Source organism: Phyllostomus hastatus, unplaced genomic scaffold, assembly GCF_019186645.2.
Source record: "Phyllostomus hastatus isolate PE091 unplaced genomic scaffold, TTU_PhHast_1.1 phas_contig_137, whole genome shotgun sequence".
NCBI lineage: Eukaryota > Metazoa > Chordata > Mammalia > Chiroptera > Phyllostomidae > Phyllostomus > Phyllostomus hastatus.
Window position 1 is genome coordinate 16,667,278 of NW_025333583.1, and position 25,426 is coordinate 16,692,703.

Genomic DNA, 25,426 nt, shown 5'->3' on the forward strand with positions numbered 1-25,426 from the left:
AACTATAACAGAAGTCCACTCGATGAAACAACTGAAATGTCGTGTGGAACTTAATTTTCAGAGTCTTTCAGGGAGTTTAAAGTCAGAGCTTATGACCATCATTTAGGAAAAGAATACCTCACTGCTATTTCTAAGTTATGTATCCAAGCATTCTCATCAGGGGTCTTTTATTGATTATTTATTAATTAACTATACTTGTCATTCATTCACTGTTACAAAGTAATCATCTGTTACAAAGACATTACACTTTATTAAAAAAAAGGTGAATTCACCTTTATGGTAGAGTATATGAAAAAAAGAGAAATAGATCATTATTTTATTTGGAAGAAGTAATCCTTTAGTTATCAGCATTAAGATAGATAGTTGGATCCTTCTCTAGATACTCTCCCTGTCAGAGTTTTAAGTTTTCCAAAAAGAGACTAAAAATTATATTACATATAAAATTGCATAATGGATTTTTAACTGAGTAAGTCAATATGTCTGACTTAAGCATGTTACTTTTTGTCTGTTAGAAGGGAATTAACTTGGAATCAACTGTGAGCCAGCTCTGGTAACTAATATCCTGAATAATCTGTATATGGAAAATTGATGATCTATTGTTCAATCAGGAAGTAACAGTTAATGGCTATGATCTGGTTTACAAATGATATCTGTGTAAATTAAGACACTGGCAAATAGCCCTGGCTGGCGTAGCTCAGTGGATTGAGCGCGGGCTGCGAACCAAAGTGTCGCAGGTTCAATTCCCAATCAGGGCATATGCCTGGGTTGCAGGCCATGACCCCCAGCAACCGCACATTGATGTTTCTCTCTCTCTATCTCCCTCCCCTCCCTCTCTAAAAAATAAAATTAAATTAAATTAAAATTAAAAAAAAAAAAGATACTGGCAAATACAATCCATTCACTTTAATCCCGTAAGTTTTACTTATCTTAGACAAGGCTAAAAAAAAAAAAAGAATATGTAAGAACTATTGAGATTAATATTCCAGGATAACTTGAAAGAATCAGAAGGTTAAGAAATCAAACCACAATTTCTCATATAGAGTTAATAAGCAAATTCCACTGTATTTAACACACAGCTTTCTTCTCGGCTACATACCAATGAACTCATGGTGGGAAGAAAGAAGTAGAAAACTATATATCAGGAGATCTGGGGTCTAGTCCAAGTTCCATCACTAAACTGTTATTTGACTCTGTTATCTCTTCTGTAAAAATAAAAATATCTGGTTCTAGCCACTAAAATACAATTGCTAAAAAAATTAAATGAGATAATGTACATGAAAGTACTCTGAAAACTGACGTCTGATCCTATCAAACATAGTTTCTTCTTAATTTATTTATACATTTGATTATTCCAAAAGAATTTTAGATAAGATTTCAACAAAACAAAATTCATTAAACCCTGAGCAGTGTGGCTCAGTTGGGTGTCTTCCCACAAAATGAAATGTGGCCTTTTACATTCCTGGTCGGAGCACATGCCTGGGTTGTGGGTTCAGTCCCAGGTCAGGGCATGTAGGAAGGCTACCAATGGATGTTTCTCTCCCTGTCTTTCTCCCTCTTTTCCCCTCTCTCTAAAAATAAATAAACAAAATCTTAAAAAACACACAGACAAAAAAACCCAACTAAGTTCATTAAAATAAGAACACAGAAGTCAAGTGACTGATGTATCTATAGGTATATTCAATAATTCAATCAGAAAATCTAGACAGAAAGAATACAGTTAAACATAAACTTAGCTGAGATTCTCAGTAGCTAAAATAAAGAGAAAAACATCATTGGTTATATATAGTTTTATTTAGTGAAACAAAAAATTCAAGTTCAAAATGATATACATGTTTTTCTACCTAAAAACAGACTCTTTCAAATAAGACTTTATTATTGGAGACAGTGAACAAAGTATGGATAAAACTAGCAACAGTATTAATAAAAGAATATAACCAATTTATGGAAGGAACAAAAATTGGTTCAGCCACTGGGAAGAGCGATTGGGCAGGATATGCTTTGATTTAACAATTCTACTCTGTGAATGCCATGCCACTGAGGCAATACAACATGAGTAAGAATGTTCATGTAGCATTGTTTGAAACAGTAGAAACGTTCTGAATGTTCACCAGTATCTGTGTGTGTGTGTGTGTGTGTGGGGGGGAGTATTTAAGTAAATGTTCATTTATAAAGTGAAACATAATATAGCTGTTAAAGACATAGTATACATAACTATATGTGTATATATTATCAATGGTATAGAAATAATGTAAGTCATTTATATAAAAATACATGACAACATGTGCATGTACAAATGGAATGAAAAAGAATGGAAAGATGTATACTTAAACTCTTACTACTGGGAAGGGAAGAAAAAGATGTTTACTTTTTATTAATGATATGAACCCCTACCATTTGAATTTTCACAACAATGTATTTGATAAGGTAAAAAATATACAAATATGTTGTGTAGGTAAGTAGTCATTATACTGCTTCTTAATGAAAATCAAGAACATAATATTAAGTCACTTCCATCAAGGTCATGTGTGTTTATACGCAGAGAATAAGGGATAAAGATACTAACCTTTAAAAATCTAAAAGTATTAACCTTTTAAAATTAGTAATATCCTCAGTTGCTGGAGGAGAGCAGTGTACCAAATTAAACATCTACTTTCCTGAACTTCACTTCCCTGTTTAAGATTCTGATATGCCTCTTGCCAAAGGAACATGCTTTTTAGTTCAAGTGAGAACTGCTAACTGAGTCACTGTCACCAACAGAAGTATGCTGTATCCTCCAGGCGTGCTGAAGTCGGAAAAAAATAAAGGTCATGTATCTGCATCTTAGAGCACACAGCTTGAACAACTCAAATTGTTTGGATGTAGGGCTAAAAAACACGTGCATATATATATAAAGATAGTACCTGTTTATCTCTGCCAACAAAGAACTTAAAGAGAAAAAAGATAACAGAACTTTATTAAACTCAGAGTGGACAAGGAGCTTAGTCAAAAATGCCTTCCTTCTACTTACTATCAAAAGTTTCCGCTTTGAGAGAGCTAAAAAGTCTGCTACTTGCAAATCTGTTGTTAATCCAGCTGGAATGCAAACCAAGTTGGAGTTATAACTGAAATACTATATTAACTTGGAAGCCAAACTTTTATTCATTTCTGACACAGGCCGCAGGGAATTTGAAAACTAAGCAAGCAAAGAAGTTTCAATGTTTGCATTTAATTTGTAATTAATGAATGGAGGACAGGAAACATAAAATGGGCAGTACTGAAGTAACGAACAAATCAAAACGAAGAGACCGATACTTTCAGGCACTTTGTGAGGGAAAAAGATACTGGGAAAACAGGACAAAAAGCGCCCTTCACACAAATGCCATCTATCTAACAAAAGCAGAACTCAAAAGTACTTTATAACAGATTTAGGTGAAAGTTAAGACACACTTAAGTGTTAAAGATGTCACAGAAATGGAAATTGATAATTTTGCAAAAGAAATCTGCTTTCTGTGAGCCAGAAAGAACTTAATTCAGCAGTCCTTGTGCTTTCATTATCATATTCACTTCACTACCTTTCATATGAAAAGGAGTAATAACTGAATGTGCTAGTAGACTGCAGACTGCAGCCAAGCCTCTCCAACCCCACCATGAAACATGAGAAACTACTTTACAATGCTAGAAGGAAAGATGAAGTATCAAATAGGTAAATAATGAGACCATTTTGGGCTTTAAACAAAATCAAAGAATGATTATTTTCTTTATCTCAAAAAACGTATGTTCTCTAATCACATCACATACATCATGAAGATGAAAATCCTCAAGGAGTGGTTTGAAAACCTCTACGACTCTCCATGCAGCAGCATAAAACAAAAGGATGGTCGTCTAAAGGGCTTACATACTTGGGTAACCCTAATTAAAACCCTGAAGGAAACAAAATACTTCTGTATAGAACTTTGCATATTGAACAATAAAGTAAATATATAATGACAGCAAGCCTGAGAAAAGAGTTGGCACTTCCATGATTCCTTTCAGGAGAATTAGTTTTCATCTCACTTTCCGAAACAGAAATATCTGTTACTCACTGTACTGGCCGCTGCTCGTCTGGTAAATCGGAGTTGGCACCGTGACAGTGGTGATGGCAGGCGCTGAAGTCTCCTCTTCAGACTTCTCTTCTTCAATCCTTGGCACTCCTGGTGCATCAGAAGACAAGTCATTCAAAATTTTCCTAGAAAAACAGAATTATATTAATTAAAATAAAGTAACATTAACTGGCTAAATACAATAGGACAAGATCCAAAAAGTGGTAGGAAGCTGCTGCTGCTTAGGACAGAAGTTTAAAACACAAGAATTTACAAATATACACTAAAAAAGGGCCAGGGATCTACAATCTATATGTCAAAATGAAACCACATGAGAACCAAAATAAACAAAGGTGAATTTTTCTTTAACTTGAATTTAAAGAAAGACTGTGATTCAAAATCCAGGTGCAAGCAAAGAAAAAAAATCCTTTTGTGTGGCAAAGAACACCAAAAATTAAGTCAAGAGATGATCAACAACACTAGGAGAAAATGTTTCCCTGTATTACATATAAAGGGCTAATATCCCTGATATATAAAGAACTCTAAAAACTGATGGGGAATAAAAGACCAAAATACTGATTTTTAATTTTTAACTTTCAAACTGGCAAAATTTTTTTAAAAAAGTGTAAAAAACAAAGCCTGACTGGTGTGGCTCAGTGGACTGGGTGCCGGCCTGTGAACCAAAGGGTCGCTGGTTCAATTCCCAGTCAGGGCACATACCTGGGTTGGGGGGGGGCAGTGTGTGAAAGGCAACCACACACTGATGTTGTTCTCCCTCGTTTTCTTCTCCCCTCCCCCCTCTCTAAATATAAATAAATAAATAAAAACCTTTTTTTGAAAAAGTGTAACAATATATTCTATTAGCAAAGGTTTGAGAAAACGCTTTCAGATTTTGCTGTTAGGAGTGTAAAATCAGAAGAAGATTTACGAAAGTAATTTGATAATATCTAACAAAACTGTATGTTTACATAGCAGTCTTCTAGGTATTTACCCTTAAGATATACTCCCAACAGCACAAAAATACATACGCATAAATACTCATGGTAGCACTCTTTGTAACAGCACATACGGAAAACAATCTACATACTCACACACAGGGGAATGTTGAATAAATTACAGTTCATCCTAGTAATAGATATACATGGTAGCTTTTTGTATAATAAAGTGAAATAAGAATATATATATATGGATCTGCTTATCTGTTCTAGAAAAACACAGAGAGGCTAAACCAAAGTTTAATGAGATTAGCATCTACTAAGGTGGTAGGGAAAGAAGGAGGACAGAAGAAATGAGTGGGGGGGATCCTTCTGAGTATGTGCACATACGTACACACACACAATTCTAACTTCTGGAATCATGTTAATGTTTCACATACTGAAAAGAAAAGAAAATACATCAACAAGGATGGGGAAAATTATAAAAATGATGTATGAACAAAAACAAATAAATCTTACCATATTTCAAATGAATAACATAATCACAGAAGAGAGGAAAAAAACCCTAACTCAAGTCATTTTCAACATCTTAAATTTCCAACAAATCAGTCTGAATAACTTAGCTTTAACAGTCTACCCGAGCTCTGCCCTTTTATATTATTGTCACATAATAAATCTTCATAAAATATAGTGTGCTCATTAACAGATTTTATAATTATTATTTTATGTATTGGTCTTTCAAATTATATAGGGAAAAAAGAGGAGTTACAAGGCAAAACTATATATATTTATATATATATATATTTACCTATGTAATTACTTTTACTGTTATTATATAAAATATTCTGTTATTATCTCTTTAAATAATTTTCTTTCTCCCAATTTCTCCTCTGGAAATTCTATAAATGCTTTTATGGAAGTACCTCACTTTTATATACTCCATGACTTTCTGCCAGTTTTTTACATTTTCTACTTGTTTCTGCTCTCCATTTTGAGTTACCTTCTCAGTTCCCCTCCAGTTTGTTACTGGTGTTTTGTTTTTTAATTTCCCAGTTTGTATTTATTATTTCCAAGATTTCTTACGTATTCTTTTCCATATCACTTGTTCTCATTTGGTAAAGTCCTATTCTTATTGTAAGTAAGATTTTCTCCTTTATTTCTTTGCAAATGAGAAACAACTATTTTAAACAACTTATAGACTGAATGCTGGTCAACAGATTACACTTCAGCATACATACGACCATCTGAAGAGCATGTTAAAACACAGATTCGACCCTGGCTGGTGTGGCTCAGTTGGTTGGAGCATCATCCCATAAAATGAAAGCTAGCGGGTTTGATTTCCAGTCAGGGCACATACCTAGGTTGCTGGTCTGTCCCCAGCTGGGGTGCGTAGGGGAGGCAACCGATTGGTGTTTCTCACATTGATGTTTCTCTCCCCCTTTCTCCCTAAAATCAATAAGCATGTCCTTGGATGAGGATAAAAAAAAATTAATTTTAAAAACAGATTCCTAGGCCATATTCCCAGAGTGTAATTCATGAAATACGGGGGAAGGACCCACGAATTTGCATTGCTAACCAGATGCTGATTTACCAGTCTGGTGTGTGGACTACATTTTGAGTAAGATTGTTTCTAGAGCAATGTGTCTCAAACTGAGGTCAAAATCCACATGTGGATCATCAAAACAATTCAGTATGTTACAAACAACATATTGTAAAACAAGAACAGCTGAGTATCACCCATGATAAGGGTTAGTATTGCCTTGTGAAAATTTTCTTTCAGATGCCTGTGGACAGATATATACACTCAATATATATGATATACCTACATTTTTATATATGATTGTGTAATTATATGTATGTGTATAGAGAAATGAAAAGATGTATTCTTGCCCTGGCTGATGTGGCTCAGTGGATTGAGTGTGGGCCTGTGAAACCAGGGGTTGCTGGTTCAATCCCCAGTCAGGGCACATGCCTGGGTTACAGGTCAGGTCCCCAGTGCGGGGGCACACAAGAGGCAACCGCACATTGATGTTTCTCTCCCTCTCTTTCTCCCTCCCTTCCCCTCTGAAAATAAACTTTAAAAATTCTTAAAAAAAACAAAACAAAAAAATATATTTTTAATTATGGAGTATGGTTTGAAAAAGTTTAAAAGCCATTACTGAACTCCTGCAGTACACATACATCTACTTCTCTTTTGCATGAAGCCAGTGATCCCTCTTAAGTCTTTTCTTTCCAGACCACTTTAGTCAATTCTCCCCCTGAAAATACAGTTCACTGAATTGAATTGTGAGGATAGAGAAAAGGGCTAGCTTAGTAGCCAAGTAGAAAAAAAAATTAACCATTCCTCTGAAAAATAGAAATATACATAAAGGAATTCAGACTACTAAAAAAGAATAATATTATAAGTTTGAACCTTACATTAAACTGTGAAGTAAGCTTATGAGAATTTGTGGAAGGAATTACTCTTCCTGGAAATATTTACTATGGAGCCAGTATATCCATACAAAAAAATGGTTTTGGTACATCTTGGAGGCAAGGCATGGACCAGGCAACTTCTCTAGCTGAATATAAAAACTACAGCAAGGTACCCTTAAAATTAGGGGATATCAGCAAAGCATCATTCTGAAACAACTATTAAATTAATAAACAGTTATGTTAAGTACCATTGCACAAGAAATGGTTTGCAAATGTGTTGCTAAGTAGATGAAGAGCAATCTCAAAACTGTCATGTAACTAGAAAATGCTATAACCTTATCAAGTGTATTTCAAACTTTTAAACAGAAAAGCAGCTCCAGCATAATCTACAAGAACAGAGCAGGAAGAAAAATACATGTTGGTGTTTATCCAGGATTGTGCAGAGTAAGAAGTGTTCTCACTCTGTACGATAAGCTTTCAACTTATTTTGAGAAAAGTAACTCAAGATGAAGAAAAGTAAGCTTCCATACGGTCTTGAATTGAACAGCTGATTGGTTTTCTGACATCTTTTAACTATTAAATTTCATACCTGTAGGAAGGCCTCCTTGAAAGAATCTCTCTTCGTTTTTGGGAATCAGTTACACTATCCACTGACTCCTGTGAATCTTCACTTTCTGCAATTGTTGAAATCTGAAAAGAATGAAGAATTATCTTGATAATCAAATTTCATTCCCATAAAATTTTTATGAATTAAAAAAAAAGTCAACTACAAAAAGACATAGATAAACTTTATACATGCTTCAGATTTTAAAAAACACGTTTTTATAAAAAAACAATCACATCAATCACTTTCCTCTCCCATTTACTTATCTATAAAAAGTCAGAAGATCTAAAAAGTTTGTGAAAACCACACTTTTGTGATATCCAAATTGAGCTCAATCTATTCCAGGACTTCACGTAGTCAATCATGAATGCGCCAAGATTATCTGTCAGTTGTTTCCTTACAGCTGTTAGAACAAGACTACCAAGTAAAATAAGGGTTCTGACATGAGGAAAGAATAAATAATGAAATATTAGGTCATAAGTCTATATGGTGACTATACAAATATTTTCCTTTAACTACAGTGTAAACACTTGTGAATATATTTACAAATGTACAAATAAGATTGGTGATACCCTACCATCTTCCAGATGGTTGTTTCTAGCAAGTTAAGAAGAAGCTCTCTGCTACATATAGACATGTTTCAAAGTTTGCATTCTATTATTCTTATTAAGCAAACACTCAAGTTAAAAAGAACTGTGCCTTTCTGGAGAGTATCTTTGGACTGAAAGGTAATAAAGATTAAGTTGAATAAAGATTTTACATGGAGTAATAATAATAGCAACTAACATGTTTTACTATGTGCCAGGTACTCTGCTAAAGCACACATATATATACATATATACATACATACATATATATATATATAATATTACTTAATACTTACTAATACAGTAACATTAGGCGATGGATAAGTATGATTATTATATCCATTTTATACATAGAAGAACTACGGTACAAAGAAGTAACTCACTGGAGCCACAAAGCTAGGAAGCAGTGGAGTCACTGTCAATACCTGGCATTTCAGTTTTAGACATCCTTACGGGCACCAAAATCCTACTGGTTCCAATCTCAAACCAGTTTTATCAGAAGCAGAAACCCACAGGTGCTTTTAGACCATTTTTAGACTAGAAGTGCATTCACCTAGGCAAGTCTATCTGTCAGATTTACACTGCCAAATTTCCCTAGTCTATTCAACAGGAGCCTCTTGCTTGTTCCTGAACTAGGTGCACACAAGGCTGTCAGAGTGAGAGTTAGATTTAACCAAGTCTATGTGGGTTAGCTCCAGGTAAAAATTTATGGCAACAGGATTAAGGAAAAACATTCAGAGGAACTTGAGAAATCCCAAAGGCACTATGTACATGGTCTGAGCCTAAGGGTTCTAGTAAGGAAGTAGTCATTGTAACAGAGCTTTGTGATATGCACTCATCTTAAAACAAAATTGGGTAAATCTCGTAACACTTCACAAACTGTACTTACAATAAAGTAATCTGCTTCATCCAAACACATTATAGTATTAAAGACATAAAAATTAACAGAAACATTTTAAGGAGTCCAGAAATGACAGATAAAAAGATGGGCAAGGCTGAAGTTAGTCTGTGAGCCTCTGCACAGTAATAATGCTACAGTTACTACGGAAGAAGCACACAGAACAATTTCTCACTGATCTACAGCTGCTGTATCTAGCCCACTCAGTGTAGTCTGCACAGACTTTCTCACAGAGGTAGAGCAGATAAGGAACTTGAAAAAGCCTTAACAGAAGACCAGAATCTCAAGGAATAACAAGACTGAACAGTACTGTGTGTGGGAAGTGTTTACCTTCATTGATACTTCTCAAGACCTTAGCTCCTCTATTGTTCTTTCTGCCTTGTTTAACGTTCATCCTTATAACCTTCTTGCAAGGATACATAGTTGAAAGTCATGAAAATAACTTCAAAACATGCTACACAAACCACCCATATGACAGTTTCAAAATGAAATAAATGAATGTTCCTTTTTTAACAGATAGTCTGATTTTTTCCCAAACTCAGTAGATCTATTGCTCTTAGTAGGAACCATCCCCACTTTCTCTGATCTAAAAGATTTTGTCAATTCAGACAACAGGAACTAACTTACCATGTAGTAATTACTTAGAATTATGAAGCCAATTCCTATGGATTATTTACCCAAAATAAAAAACCAACCAAACAGAAAAAAACAAACCAAAAGTACATAGTGGATCCATATTTCTGAGACTATTAAAAACCATGTCAAAAATCCTTTTTATAAATATCACAAATTATTATAGTTTAGCCACTTCCTTAGGCCTCACCTCAGTCACCTCACTTTTATGCCCTTCCTGAGCTCCGTAGATAAGTCTTTAACTTTGGCCACTTACAAGGTAAGACATTTTCAGAAAGCCAAACTAGCACTTATAAATGTAAAGTTTTAGATATGTATCTCTCAACTTTCTTTTACTGTGTTAAAACCCCATACCTCCTGTTTACATGGGGGGAAACTTCCTATTGTGATGTTTTTTTTTTGAAATTTCAAAATAATCAGCAAAAATAAAAGTAATGGTAATAATAGATGTTTTCTCAGACTATACACATTCCCCTTGAAACTTAGGTACTTTTCCTGGGGAGAGTCCACGCTCATGGTTTTAGTACAGATTTCTACTCAATGGATCAAGAAGTTTAATAAAAGTATACAGCAATGATTTCCAAACTCTTTTGATCTTCAGATCTCTTATGAATAACTTACATAAGCATGTATATTTATTTGTAAATTTAAGTGTTATTATATATTATAAACAAAATCATTTTTAAAGAGATAGATCAAATATAAATAAAATATACCTGTACATTTCTTAAAGCTAAATCATTAATTTTTTTATGATAGTGAATGATGTGCTTTAATACGCTTCATTAAAAATAACTTAACAGGCCCTGGCTGGTGTGGCTCAGTGGACTGAGCACCAGACTGCAAATCAAGGTTCACTGGTTCGATTCCCAATCAGGGCACATGCCTGGGTGGCGGGCCAGGTTCCCTAGTGAGGGGCACATGAGAGGCAACCACACATTGATGTTTCTCTTCTTCTTTCTCCCTCCCTCCCCCTCTGTCTAAAAATACATAAATAAAATCTTTTTAAAAAATCACTTAATAGTTTATAATAGTGACTCAGAATAATGATTCTAAGCTTGGGATTTTGAAATGTGATTTAAAACCTGCTATTACTGAAAAAAGAGAACTTGTGAGATGTAGATAAGTACATTTTTGGCTAGACTTACTTAATAAAACAATCACTTTTCTTTTTATCTACTAGTTATAAAAACATTTGATGAGCTTTACCTAGTATAGTTTCATTTCCCTGGCTCTCAGTGTACGCTAATAAAAAAAATTATGGTTTCATATTTCAGCAAATAAGTTCAACACTACTGAAACTGTAGAAGACTTCTAATAGTTTAGAAAATTCTATTTCCGGGGTTTATAAAGTATATAGATTTGAGTTTTTAGGTGCCAAGTTTACCTTGTTTGCAGTTTGGAAAAAAAAAAGGTAAGGATCCCCCAGCCAGGTGGCTTAGCTGATTGGAGTATCACCCCAGTCACCAAAAAGAAGCAGGTTCAATTCCTGGTCAGGGCATATACCTAAGGTTGTGGATTTGATCCCCTCTGTAGGGGCACGTATGAAAAGCAACCAATCAATGTTTTTTTCTCACATCCATGTTTCTTTCTCTCTCTCCCTTCCTGTCTCTCTCAAATCAACTCAAAAAAAGGTATGGAAACATTTCCTAACTTTTCTTTCTTTAAGATTTTATTTATTTATTTTTAGAAAGAGAAGGGAAGAAGAAAGAGGCAGAGAGAGACATTGATGTGAAAGATACATCAATCTGCTTGCCTCTCGTATAGGCCTTGACTTGGGACTGAACTCACAACCCATCCAACCTACTGAGCTGCTCAGTCAGGACCAAACTTTTATTTTCAAAATGCTCTTTTCACACACAGCACAAGTTTCTTTCAAAAAGTAGTTACTCTCAGCCCTGGTCAGGTAGCTCAGGTGGTTCGAGTGTTGTTCCGATACACCAAGACTGTGAGTTCCATCCCCAGTCAAGGCACATACAGGAATCAATTAAGGAATACATAAATAAGTGGAACAACAAATCGATACCTCTCTTTCTCTTTCTCTCTAAAATAGTCAATTAAAAAATATATAATATATAAAACATTTACTCTCTCACTCATTAAAATGTCACTTTTCCTCCCAAAAAATAGTTGAAAGGAATTTTCTTTCCAAAAACTTATTAGGTAATATATCACTTGCAAGTCCTTACTTGCCATCATTAAAAATATCAAAACTTCTTGAACACTTACGTGAAAAACAAGCAAGTAATTCATCCTTTCATTTGATAAGTCTTAAATACATGATAACCACTGTACCTCTGTGTTTCACGGGGGATTTTTATTATTGTTCCCATCACATTACAAAGCAAAGATTCTATCAAAAATTCCATCTACAACCACTCTTCCCCTTGCTCACTCTAGTTGAGTCACATCTCACTATTCCTTGATATGTGACCCATGTGCTCACTTCTGAGCCTGGGGACTTGCTTCTATGATTTGTATGGGTTAGCCTGACTTACTGCCTTCTGCTTACCATGTTCCCTGACCACCCAACATAAACCAGAACATCCTTCTCTCCAAATCACTCTCCATCACTTTCCCCTGCTTTTAATCATCTTCCCAGCACTTATCCTCACCTGACACATTTTATTTTTTCATTGTTTCTCTTCGCTCAAATGTGATCTTCATGAGAATAGGGAAGTATTATTTGTTCACTGCTGTCTTTCAAAGCACCTAGAACAGTGACTGGCACATAGCATGTGATCAATAAAAATTTGTTGAAGGAATGAGTGTAGTAATTTAAGGTAACATAATCCATATATCCTCTGACACATTTAAACTGCACTGTATTAAAAATGCACCCAAAACCAACAAATGAAAAGCGAGGATGCCACTGTTAACTTCTACGCATTTATGCCACTCCCATAATCTGTGAGATTGGACTCATACATAAGGATTAGGTTAGGGCACCAATGTAAGCCATAAATATGAATGCAGCTTAGTTTCTAATATTCTGATTAAAAAATATAAACAGAAATCCTAGTATCTTATTTTCGCACCTGTGAAATGTACCTTGTACATTTTGGAAATGCTATTGTAGAATAATAATATTCTTCCATCTAGAAGTTTCAGAAACCATTCTTCTCCTTGTCTGATCACCTCTTTGCTGTACATTACTTCCTAGTTACGTTAACACTGATCACTGTTATGATTATTATCAATCACTGATATGGCCATTAAAATTTAACGGATTCTTTATGGTTTAGGCCCTTTAAAGAAAAAACACTGTATGTCTCTATTTGTAGAATTCAGGCTTTCAATTATAGACATAGCTCACCTTAACAGGAAAATGTGTTTTTGAAAAGATGAACACATTTCTATAGTTAATGGCCACATAACCCTCAGGTCCAAATTATTATTATTATTGCCACAAAGGTTAAAATTAAGAACACAAAAACATCACATATTCTAACTAAAAACTGTAATCTTAACGAATTTGTGGGTATAACTTTTTTGTGTTCTTTATAGAAAGACCTCCTACTATAAGTGAAAAAGAAAAAGTAAAGATTAATGTGAGGTTTGAAATCTAGTCTCCTAAGTTTTTTTCCACTATTTAAAGAGGAAGATATGAGCAGGGAATTAGTAATGGCCTAGGATGGAGAATGTAAGGTAGCATTCAATGAAGTAAACACTGAGGCAAAGGATAAAAGGCTATAATACAGCCACTGTGATTCCACAGAAATGTCAAATTCTTAGGTCTTTACATGGACAGCACTGACTCCTATTTGATAACAAATTCCATTCCTGGTACCTTTAAGTATGGAAATTCATACAAATTAGTATCTCACACGAAAATATTTCCCCCCCCCCCAAAACACATGTCTTTTTCCCCCCACTAGGTGTTCAAGTAAGCCAAAAGCACAAGGACAGAACGAAGCAGAGGGAGGTCACAGCAGCTCAGTATAATATGGCTGACAAACCCCAACATGTCCTTTCAACATTAGTGGAACGCTTCCAGGAAAAAGGAGGTACTTCTCCCCTCTACAAATATTAATCAGTCTGGCTACCATACCCAGGGAAGACACAACAGTTCACCCACAAAAAGACAATAAGGATGGCAATGAGAAATCAAAGCTATATCATATAATCAATGGCTGAAGAAAAACAGGCAATTGTTTAGTCTGAACTTTTTTTTTTTTTAAATGGAAAGGGAGTGGGAGATGAGGAACAGAAAGCAGTCCAACAAAAAGGGGGTTAAACTTGCTTAACTAGTTTCAGAGGAAAGACCTAGGACCACCAGGAAAATTTTATAAGGGCCTATCCTGGTTTATCACATGGAACAATATTTTAGCAATTACCCCTAATTATAAATCAGTTGCCTCAGGAGATAGTATGAACTTCCTTATTCTGGTGTCCAAGCAGTGCTGGGCTACCATCTGGAGGGCAGATGAAGAGACATGTAGGGAAATCAAGCAACAACTAAGGGCTGGGCAAGCAACAAGTCTGGGCTACACCTAGAAGATCTTTAGGATTTTCCTTCAAACCTGAATCCCATGTTTATAGAGAAGGACAAAGACAAAGAATAATTTCTCACCTTCCTTTCTACATATAGTTCTCTCCAAATCTAGGACCTAGGACTCACCTGAGTTCCGGAGAAAAGTCTTTTTAAGTCCTTACAGGAAGACTGTGAAGCAAAAAATATGAAATGGGAGGCTGGGGTTATGGCCTACTTGAATGAACGTTAAAAGTTTTTTTTCTTTAATAAGCTGACTGCAAAGATGTATACTACTCTAGGTTTTTCCTACAATTAATTACAGTAGTCACCTTCAGAGGTCTACAAGCCTTTAATTCCTTTGGATCCAACCAAAGGAATAATCTCTCCACAGAATGAGATAATGTGTAGTATACTCCCTGATCCTTAAGGTGCATTTTCCGAATATATCATAATTTCACAGTTATACACTGTTAACTTAGAACCCTAAACATAGCTGGTATTACAAATGCTTTATGTAATCTAAATTGAAGTAATATCTTAGGTAAGGATATTGGTTACTTTCTGACATAGGTTTATTTTTTTCCAGCTGCATGTTTAGAAAATAATTAGAGGTATTATTTCAATTTTCCTTATTGAGGTAGATCAGCCTTACAGTCTCACCCAAAAATGTTTTCATTTTATCCCATGTACTTAATGATTTTCCCCAATTTTCTTCTTCTATAGCTTAGGAAAAAGTCTTTTTCTTAACGTGTCTGTTCTTGACTATATGTGTTCCAATACATGAGGTGACTATATAGATGCAGCATATTCCTTTACCGTAAAATAAAATAAACTCTGAACTAGATTATGTCCCTATTTTCATAACTAATGAAAGGAGAGAGATATGACTATAAACCACAGTTACAAAAGTAGATGAAGAACTTTTTATACACATACCTGAACTGTCTGGACTTGTGGAGACTGAATAACTGATGGCTGGGCCGCCTGAATAACTCCATGGACTTGGACTGTCTGCCCATTAGGCAGCTGTACTAATGTTACGGTGGGAGCAGATGATGTTGCATGAGCTGCTGGCATAGATACCTATTGTGTTGAACATGGAAAAAAATTACCACCACAGATACCTTCTTGGGAGTACTCATGTTCAATATCAAGCAAGATTTTAGCAGCAAAGAGATGACCTTTTTGCTCGGTAATTATTTCATTGGTGTAAAAGAAACTAATCATTAAATTTAACATTCTGAAAGAAAAAAAAAAAAAGACTACAAATCCCTCCCCCACCCCCACCTTTCAACTTCTTCCAAATGAGAAAAACAAAATACTATTTTAATGTAATATCAATATATTGGGTTAGCCAAAAAGTCCATTACATTTTTTCTGTACAATGGCTCTAGTGGTGCTTAGTTGTCTTTAACCTCACTTGAAACAGTTGTACAGGAACAAGTATAAAGGACACATGGACAAAAGCAGGGGTGGTGGAAACGGGAGGGAAGTGGGGAGGGCTGGGGGGGTGGGCTGAGATGGGAGTAAAAGGCAGAAAACTATACTTGAACAACAATTAAAATTATTTTAAAAAAAGAAACAGTTGTTAGATTGTATTGTGACAGCTGCCATATCAGTGTGCATTTAAAAAAAACTTACCGAATTGGTAAATTTTTGTGCAGCCATTTTAATACTGAAAATGGAAGAAATAGGCAACATTTGCAGTGTATTATATTTTATTATTTCAAGAAAGGTAAAAATGCAACTGAAATGCAAAAAGATTTGTGCAGTGTATAGAGAAGGTGCTGTGACTGATCAAACATGTTAAAAATGTTGCAGTTTCTTGGTCCTACTGACATTTTGGCCAAATAATTCTTTGCTGTGGGGCTTTCTTATGCACTGGAAGGTGTTTAGCAGCATCCTTCGCCTCTACCCACTAGAAGCCAATAGAAGGAGATAGCCGGCATACTCAAAATATCCGCATCAATGAAGTTATTGGTGAAAATGGAAAAAATGTGTCTTATTTTATGGAAAAAATTTAACGGACTTTTTGGCCAAACCAATATGTAAAAGACTTCCTTTGAACACTAAATACTACTTTATTTGTATGATGCTTTACATTTTCCCATCTACATTCATACCCAATTTCTCATTTTGCTCTTCAACAATATCAAAACCAGGTAATCAGGATTATTTCCATTTTAGAAATAGAAATATTAAGTGCTCAGAGATAAAGTAATTTATTCAAGTTTAGTTGATATGCTAGACTTTAAGAAACAAAGGCTTCTTAATATCATGTATTAAATAGCCCATGTTCTAAAATATAACTGCTGTCAATCTTGGGCAAACTTAGCTAGTATGTCTAGAATAAATACACATTTTATAACATAGTTTTATCTTAAACCGATTACAAGTATGCCTTTCACTAGTGAGAAAGTATTAACAGGAATTATAATCTAAAAATTTCTACCCTCCCCAAATAAATTGCTAAACTGGTAATAGTTGATATTTTAAAGATTTATTTTCCTCTAATAAAGCAGCAGAGTTTAGAAAATATAAGAGAAACCAATTCTCCCTGATGCACAAAGAAGGCAATTTTAATGAGTAAATATCCAGGTACAAAGGGCCTACATGTCTGTCAGATGGTACTTAACTGTTTCTATGCTCGTATATGCTTATGGGCAGGGATTTGTATTTGCCCATTTAGTAAAGGTACTGGGGACTTATATGCCAGGAGCAATGTCAGACTTGAAACTACAAAACTGATAAAGACATAGATCCCTGCGCCCTTATGGAAATTATTGGGGTATGTGTGAAGAAATGGGGAAAAGAACAAAAACATAATTCAGTTAAGTAATGAGGTCTGCAAAGATAAAATTGAACACACTGAGAGCTAAAACCACCCCACCAAAGAGAGGAGGCTACCAGGAAAGAATATGAATTTGAAACAAAGAAAACAAGTCAGACATGTTGTTATAAGCACAGAATTCCAGGCAGAGAGGCTAGCACTGGCAAAAGCAAAGAGAAAACAGCATGGCCTGCCCATGGCCGAGAGGGATGACAAGCACACGTAAGGGTTTTACTCCATGATGTAGGCAGTGGGGATAGATGACGTAACAAAGGCAGGTAGGGGCTAGATGCGCTAGTCAGGAAAAATCTTATGTATGTCCTGTTAAAGAACTCGTACTTCATCCTGAGGAGACTGGGAAACGCACTGAAGGGTTTTGAACTCCTGAAAATCAGGGTGAGGTTTATACTTTAAATAGATCTTTTTCTGTGGCAGGGTGAAAACTATTTATGTCACAGAAAGAAAAAAGTGCAGGTAAAGAGAATAACTGAGAAAACCTATATAGTAGTTAAGGTGGGATGATGAAGGGCGGAAAGAGGGTACTAGATGTGGTAGAGATGAGAATGAGAGAAGTGATTTAATGAAAGTTCAGGAGGCAGACCAGTAAGGGCTTTATGAATGGTTGATTGAAGCAAGAGAAAGGAATCAATGATGATCCTAGTACTTCATGTTTGGGTAAGAATTGGTAGGCTGTATTATCAACTGAAGCAGAGAACACAAGAAGTAAGGAGAAACTTTTGGGTGACTGGGGTGGTGGTAGAAGACATCAGAATTGATTTGACATCTGAATTTGCAGATATTTAGCAGGCAGTTAAATACTTTGACTGTGAAGCTTAGGGGAAAGATCCCTATTAGGGTAGAGGTTATGATCATAAGCTTTCCATTTTTGGACAGTTAATCACTATTTAATCACTTTCTCTCTGGCCACTATAAATCTTGTTTAGTTTCACTGGTTCTCGAAATGTGATCTGTGGACCACACCTCTGTTAGAGTTACACAGGGACCAGTTTATACACTCTGATGGGCCCAAAGATACTGTTCTCTACACTGAACCACCACCTTAAGTTATTCGGAGTATTTCATCTCAATTTCATGTAAAAGCTTTTCTAATATTTAAAGCAATTATGTCCTTCCTGAGTATTCTCTAAGGTGAATATAACATGCTAACTCAATGAATAATCCCTTTTATCCTGATCAGTCTACATAATGACTCTTCTCCTAAGTTTATAAAATACAGATACACAAAAATAGATGAAAATCACTTATATTCCTACCACTCAGACACAATCACTCTTAATATTTTTGCTGTAAATCTAGGTGTTTTTAAAGGTATATATATACATTCAAATTTTATAACACATTATCATAGAATCTATTTTATCTTTCAAATCCATTATAAACATCTTTCCATTCCATTAAGTCTTCTTTGTTTTAATGACTGTGTAAATTCTTTATGCATATTTAGGTTTTCAAATTTGCCTATTTCAAGTTACAACTATCATCCTTCTTTCCAATTATTTAGCCAAGTCCATAAAAATTTACATTCTCACAATCAAAACCAACATTTTTTTCACTCAAAAAAATTTGTGTAAATTCCAAAAGGAAATTAAGACATCTCATTATTGTTTTAGATTTTCTTTCTTTATTAGGCTGAATTTTTTTCCTGTTTATTAAATCACAATGATCTTGAATTTGACCATTTTATTATCTTTTTCTAGTATTAAAAACTGACAATAGCCCTGACCAGTGTGGCTTGGTTGGTTGAGCGTCATCCAGGCAAGCAAAAGGTTGCCAGTGCAATTCCCGGTCAAGGCACATTCTTGGGTTGCAGGCCTGGTCTCCAGCTGGGGTGCGTGCTGTAACCTATCAATGTTTTTCTTTTCTCCCTCTCTTTCTCCCTCCCTTCCCCCTTCTCTCTAAGAACAAATGAGTAAAATCTTAAAAAAAAGACTGACAATAAAAAAATAGCAGGCATCAAAATTATGAGGAAATTATGTCCAAATGTGTGATATATGTGTTAAGAATGTGGATGAACAAGTGAAAAAACTCTGTAATTAGGGATAAAAACAAAAAAAATATACAAATAGAAATAAACTTTCATGAAACTCAAATATCATGCCATCCTGCCTAAGTCTTAAGTGCTAAAGGACTGCTTGATAAGAATGACATCCTGAACATGTGTATATAATTTTGTTTCTTTCCTGAATCTCCAATTAAACTTCATGAAACTGATTTTGCTTTTTACAGGTATAACCATGCGAACACAGAAGAATGGGAAAGAGTCAGAATTTTGGAGGCTGGAAAGCAGATGAATGAATGGTATTAAACTTGGAAGACCTCAGAAAGACCCCATTCAAGAGGAGGAGATAGGGACAGACCGATTTACACCACAAAATCCTTAAGTGGCTCAGGATCTAAGACAACCTGGAAGGCAGGGTGAAAGGGAAAGCTGAAAATAAGGAAGCTGTTTCAGAAGCATTTGGATCCCCTCCTCAATTCCCTGTGGGCAGGACAACTAACATGTGCCGTGCTGACAGAGAAATGGAGATTTACTTTCTGGATAGAGGGTCTCCCTTGACTTGTACTGACACCAGGCATTGCTCAAGGTAGGGCACTAAAGCTCAGTCTTCCTCTCACTTGGCTCCCAGGCCTTTACATATGAGCAGGGTAGTAGTAAGGCTTTCTCTGGGGAACAGGACCAACACCAAGGGCCAGAAGAAAAACTTAGAAGAATCTGCCACACTGAACCTAGGTGAAGCTCACAACTCATGTTAGACCCCAAACATATCCACAGAGCTTTTTGGTGCCCTACTTTTAAACTTCAGCAGACAACCACTAATTATTGAGGAAAGTTTCTAATAAGAAAGATGGAGACCAGAACAAATGGAAAGGAGAAAAAAGCAATAGAGAAAAATCTTGTGGGAAGAAGAAAACATAAAAAAACAATACCCTCATTAATAGTCTGATAGAAAACACTGCCTTTGTGAAATATAAACAGGATGAAATATAAACACAAGAGGACTATTCAGAGAGCAAAAGGAACTCTTAGAAACGTGACAGGATAAATAAGTTTCAACAGATAGGTTGCAATGTGAATTTGAGGAAATCTCCCAGAAAACAGAACAAAAAGACAAAGAGATTAAAAAACAGGAGATGAGGAAATCACATAAACAGTCTTATAGGCATAACACCTGTATCACAAGGATCCTAGAGAAAAAAAAGAGAAAAAAATCACTAAACAAATAAATTGTGCAGAAGTGAAAACATGAATTTCCACTACAAAAGGGCCCACTGAGTACACTGGACAATGGATAAAAATGATCCAAATCAAGGTCTTAATAACATGACAATGAGATAATGAAGCAGTATGGTCAGAGACAAGATTTTTATAAGATACCAAAGAAAATGCATTTAGTCTTTCAAACAGCAACAATGGAAGTTGATTAGATCAATGCATTCAAAATTTGAAAGAATGATTTCTTTATGAAGAATTCTTTACCTAAACTTGCTCAAGAAACCACTGGAGAACATGTTTTACTATCTAAAGAACACAAAACTCTCAAGAGAAAGTCAGTAGGGAGGAAGGAATTTCCAGAATATTATATAGCAGACTTAGAGGACAACTGGACCAGAGAGAACAGTGTGACGACAGAAAGATTCATTGAAGGCTGTCACCATCAAGATCACTGCCGGTGTTATAATTTACCAGAGGTCTGAATGCTTGGAAGAGCCCAGATTCCTATTTGTGTATGCTTTCCTTGACCAAGTACTGATGAAGTCCTGGCTCTCCCACTTTGTTCCTGCACCTGCCTCATTTGAGTACATTTACTTCATCCCCAAGTGCCTTCTCTTTCTAAGGGCTGGAGGTGAGCCTTGGTGATCTTATGAGAAAACAGAGCTGCCCACTCCTTCTACTGGACTAATTACTGCTGGAGGTCCAGTGTTGACCCACACTTTAGTTCAGTGGTAACTATCTGTGGTTGGCCCTCTATTTGACAAGACTCTATGCTTGCTCAGTGACTCCCCTGGCCCCTGGGAGAGCTTTAAAACTCTTTGGAAAGCTGATGCTTGACATTCTGGAGCATCAGCTAGGATTACTTCCTCCTGGGAGCCTTCACCTGAAAGAGGCAATATCATACTCTTACCTGACAGGTCTGTTTGCTATTTGGTTTTTATATTAACCACCTTTCTCATATATCTTCAAATAGTTGTTAATAAAATATAATACTTGAGACCCTGGCTGGTGTGGCTCAGTGTATTGAGCTCCAGACTGAAGCAAAGGGTCACTGGTTCGATTCCCAGTCAGGATACATGCCTGGGTTGCAGGCCAGGTCCCCAGGAGGGGGTGCACAAGAGGCAACCACACATTAACGTTTCTCTTTCTCTCTCCCTCCCTTCCCTTCTAAAATAAATAAATTAATTAATAGATAAATAAATAAAATCTTAGAATAAGATACTTGAGGAAAAATATACATAAAAAATAAGCATGAGAATATAATTTTAGATATAGAATGTTTCAAAGATAAAATGAAAGAATCATGAATTTCATTTAAAATTTACAGAAAACAAAAACTATCATCCTTAAAACTTACTTGTGTGTCAATTTATTTACTTATCCTGTTGTTTTAGTTCAGGCACATGTAAACCTAGCCTTTCAGACTACCTGCATTTCCATGTTCCAAAATAAATCTGTGTGATATGAAAAAAAATTATCAAGTTTTCTTCCCTTGTTTAAGAGATACAATCAATCTACCCATCAATTAAAATGTCATTATTTCTGAATCATGTAGCTACAAAGTGTATCTGTATTTAACAATACATTTTTTTTATATTACTGAATATTGTCATTTCTAAAATTAGGTTAATACTAAGTAAAATAGGAATTTTGATATTCTAAGAATGTCTCTCTCATCCTATGTGTATCTCTAAAAAATACCCCCAAAAACCTCAATTCTCTGATCTGAAACATATTCCTCTTGGAAAAGATGCAACTTGGCATCTCTCCATGTATTTTATACCTGGGCTAATGTGGCAATCTGTGGCTGGGCTTGAACTGTCATTTGCTGGTTTTCAGCTTCTGTTACAGCTGCATCTCCACTCTGCTGGTTCTCTGCTCCAGATTCCATGGTCATTTAGTCACCTACAATAATATGGAAGAGTGTTACAAGCACTACAGTGCTTTGTGCTTTTGTGATTTTAAAGGCAAATTTCAACTTATAAATATGTACATGTGGTGGTTAGGTTAGCAAATGCACTAAGAAATCTAATTAAAATACAATGTAGCTTAATTATAATAAAACTTGTTCAAATTTGCTGAGCTATAAAAGTTTTAGTCCCTTGAAAAAAGAAAAAGCTTTTTCCCTTGTCATTTCTTCCCAAGGAAATATTACTCTAGATGTAAGAAGGTATTCTTTTCTTCAATGAGTCACCCCTATAAGCCAGGGGAGGACAAAGTTATTTTTTCAGACTACCAATTAGGTAAGAAGCGAGGGTAGAGAGGTGAGCTGATGACATGGTCTGTGCATACTGGCTTCACGGTACATCCTATAAGGGTATTCCCTCCTATTACAGGGAAGAAGCAAAAAAATTAGAAGCTACTTCCACAGGAAATTATTGGAGGTAGGACAAAATCCGCACAAGTTGCAAGAGCCCAGGTTGTGGGGTATTGATAGAAAGGTGGGGTAATTATCCACAGAGCCAAGTTAGAGACTCCAGTCACTGAAAACGTAGGTGTTCTGATTCCTCTCCCTATGTATAGTATATAACACTATGTTTATGCACACACACACACACACACACACACACACACACACACAAAATAAAAAGTTTTAAATTTTAAATTACAAAATTGAGGGTAAGTTAATTAAGACCCTTTTGGCATCTCTGGGCCACAATGGAAGAAGAGTTGTCTTGGGCCACACATTAAATACACAAACACTAATGAAAACAAAAACCCCTCAAAATATTTTAAGTAAATTTACGATTTTGTGTTGAGCTCTTTGGGGCCCACAGACCGTGGGTTGGACACCCCTGGCTTAGTATATTTGTTGGGTAATCAGGCACTGGATGGCAGCAAAAGTAAATGGAAGGCAAGTCTTAGCAGCAGCTACACATGAAGGTTAGAGAAATTTCTGATGACTGGGGAAGCCATCATGTGTAAATGAATGGGATTATTTCTTGTGTACTACTGTTATCACTCAGTGCCTAGCATATTACCTGTCAAAAATGAATTTATTAATAGTAAGGATTACCCACAGTGATTCCATAAATAACACAAAACCCCAAATGCTTTTCCAGAATTTATTACATTTATTTTATAACTGAAAATAATCAAAATTGTCATGGTTCCTTATGTGATTACTACATACCATCAGAATGTATCACATACTAGTACATTTTGCCATCATTTACAGAGTTCTATAAAAAAAGTGTTTTACAAGTATTGGTTAAAAACAAAAGTAAAAATATCTCTAGAAAGGAATATAAATAGTTTAGAAATACAGAATCCATGAAACAGATAACAAAGGAAAAGATCAACAACTTAACTATATATTACTTTAAACATTTATATGGCAAAAGCCACTAAGACAAGTGCACAGGGAGAAAGTATCTGCCACATACACAATTAACACAGTAACATCTAGAATACAGAGAAAGTACTAGTCAATAAGAAATCTTATTGAACTATTACTGATTAGTTCACAAAGATGTATGTTCAAAGAAATTTTTTATAATAGCAAAAAACTAGAAACAAGTATTCATCATTAGGAGGACCATTAAAGAATTTACAGCAATAAAAAAGAAAGAAATCTACCTATAGTGTAATAACACATAAAGCTTTCCAAGACAAAGTGAAATGGTGAGTCACGGAACATACTATAAAACAGATCCCTCATTTGTGTTAAAAACAAGTAAACCAAAATGTTGCAAAGCTATATGCATGGAAAAAGATGTGGAAAGTTACATACTACCTGTAAGTGTTAGCTATAAATAGATTTGGTAGACGTGTATAGGATGATGGCTTTCACCTCTTTTTACATACTTTAGTATTCTTTTTTCTTCCCATGAACGTCAGGATTACTTGTACAATGTAAAAAATATTAATACCAGAAGTCATGGATGACATTTTGAAACTATGAACCAAAAACTGTATTTCAATCATGATTTTGAGATACCTGTTTACAGAAAAATTTTAAATCCCAGATACTTTTACATGAAATTATTGTTTAAATTTTGTTTACCTTACATTTCCAGAGAGTAACTATTTTTAAAAATTATCAAAAATTTTGATTATCATTTATGATGATTAAGTTTATACTTACAATCTGTGCTCTTTTAAATGAAAATATTTAAGAAAGACATCAAAAGTAATAGAAAGCAACAGTAACAACTAAAGTTTGTGTACCCTAAATGTTGTGCATACTTTTGGTCTGGAAGAAAATGGATGTGAAAATAAAAAACCTAACTTTAGTAACAATAGGTAAATAAATCCACTTGAGAACAATACTGAGTCAAATCAAGTAAGAGCAGGAATCCATTTACTTTTCTACTTCTCCCCAGTCATCATTTTAATGAAAATGAAGATAAATTTATTACCACAATATCTGCAAAGGAGATGCTGTAGTATCATTTAAACAATACTTTATTTATAGCCACGTTTTTCTAACCTAAGCTGTCAGTGATTATAGTCTTACTCCATCGTTTGCTTAAACAAAATCTAAGCATTGTACATATTTTTTATTTTCTCTGTAACATATCTGGGTTACTTAATATTTTTGGCTTTTGAGACATAAGGTATCATTATAGCTTTTGTTTTAGAAAATATTTATGACTATTTTAACAAAGGAACAAAGCCATTATCTAACATAAGTTAATTATAGCTGCATTCAAGACAGAAGTGTGACTTGCATCCTTCTCTCCCCAACTAGATAATATTCTTTCTTTTTAAAACAAATTGTGGCCCTGGCTGATGTGGCTCAGTGGGTTAGGCGC

At 35.1% G+C, this 25,426-nt stretch overlaps 2 protein-coding genes across 9 annotated transcripts in view; one reads left to right on the top strand and one right to left on the bottom strand.

Annotated features, from left to right (window-relative positions):
- METTL21A (methyltransferase 21A, HSPA lysine) overlaps positions 1-21,698 on the top strand; it is a 54,321-nt gene extending 32,623 nt beyond the window's left edge. Inside the window, exon 4 of one of the 2 annotated variants that reach the window (XM_045852826.1) lies at positions 19,682-21,698. In XM_045852826.1, coding sequence (XP_045708782.1) covers positions 19,682-19,746 — 65 coding nt within the window. In that variant the 3' untranslated portion in view covers positions 19,747-21,698. The remainder of the gene's footprint in view (positions 1-19,681) is intronic. The other variant, XM_045852810.1, reaches the window with a different exon arrangement.
- CREB1 (cAMP responsive element binding protein 1) overlaps positions 1-25,426 on the bottom strand; it is a 57,850-nt gene that overhangs the window by 16,429 nt on the left and 15,995 nt on the right. For 4 of the 7 annotated variants that reach the window (XM_045852780.1, XM_045852774.1, XM_045852763.1 and 1 more), the window contains 5 exons: positions 22,453-22,574; positions 15,541-15,687; positions 14,752-14,793; positions 7,998-8,098; positions 4,062-4,204 (listed from right to left, as the gene is read on the bottom strand). In XM_045852780.1, coding sequence (XP_045708736.1) covers positions 4,062-4,204; positions 7,998-8,098; positions 14,752-14,793; positions 15,541-15,687; positions 22,453-22,566 — 547 coding nt within the window. In that variant the 5' untranslated portion in view covers positions 22,567-22,574. Of the gene's footprint in view, positions 1-4,061; positions 4,205-7,997; positions 8,099-12,745; positions 12,855-14,751; positions 14,794-15,540; positions 15,688-22,452; positions 22,575-25,426 lie in introns of those variants that run through there. The other 3 variants (XM_045852794.1, XM_045852781.1, XM_045852789.1) reach the window with 3 other exon arrangements.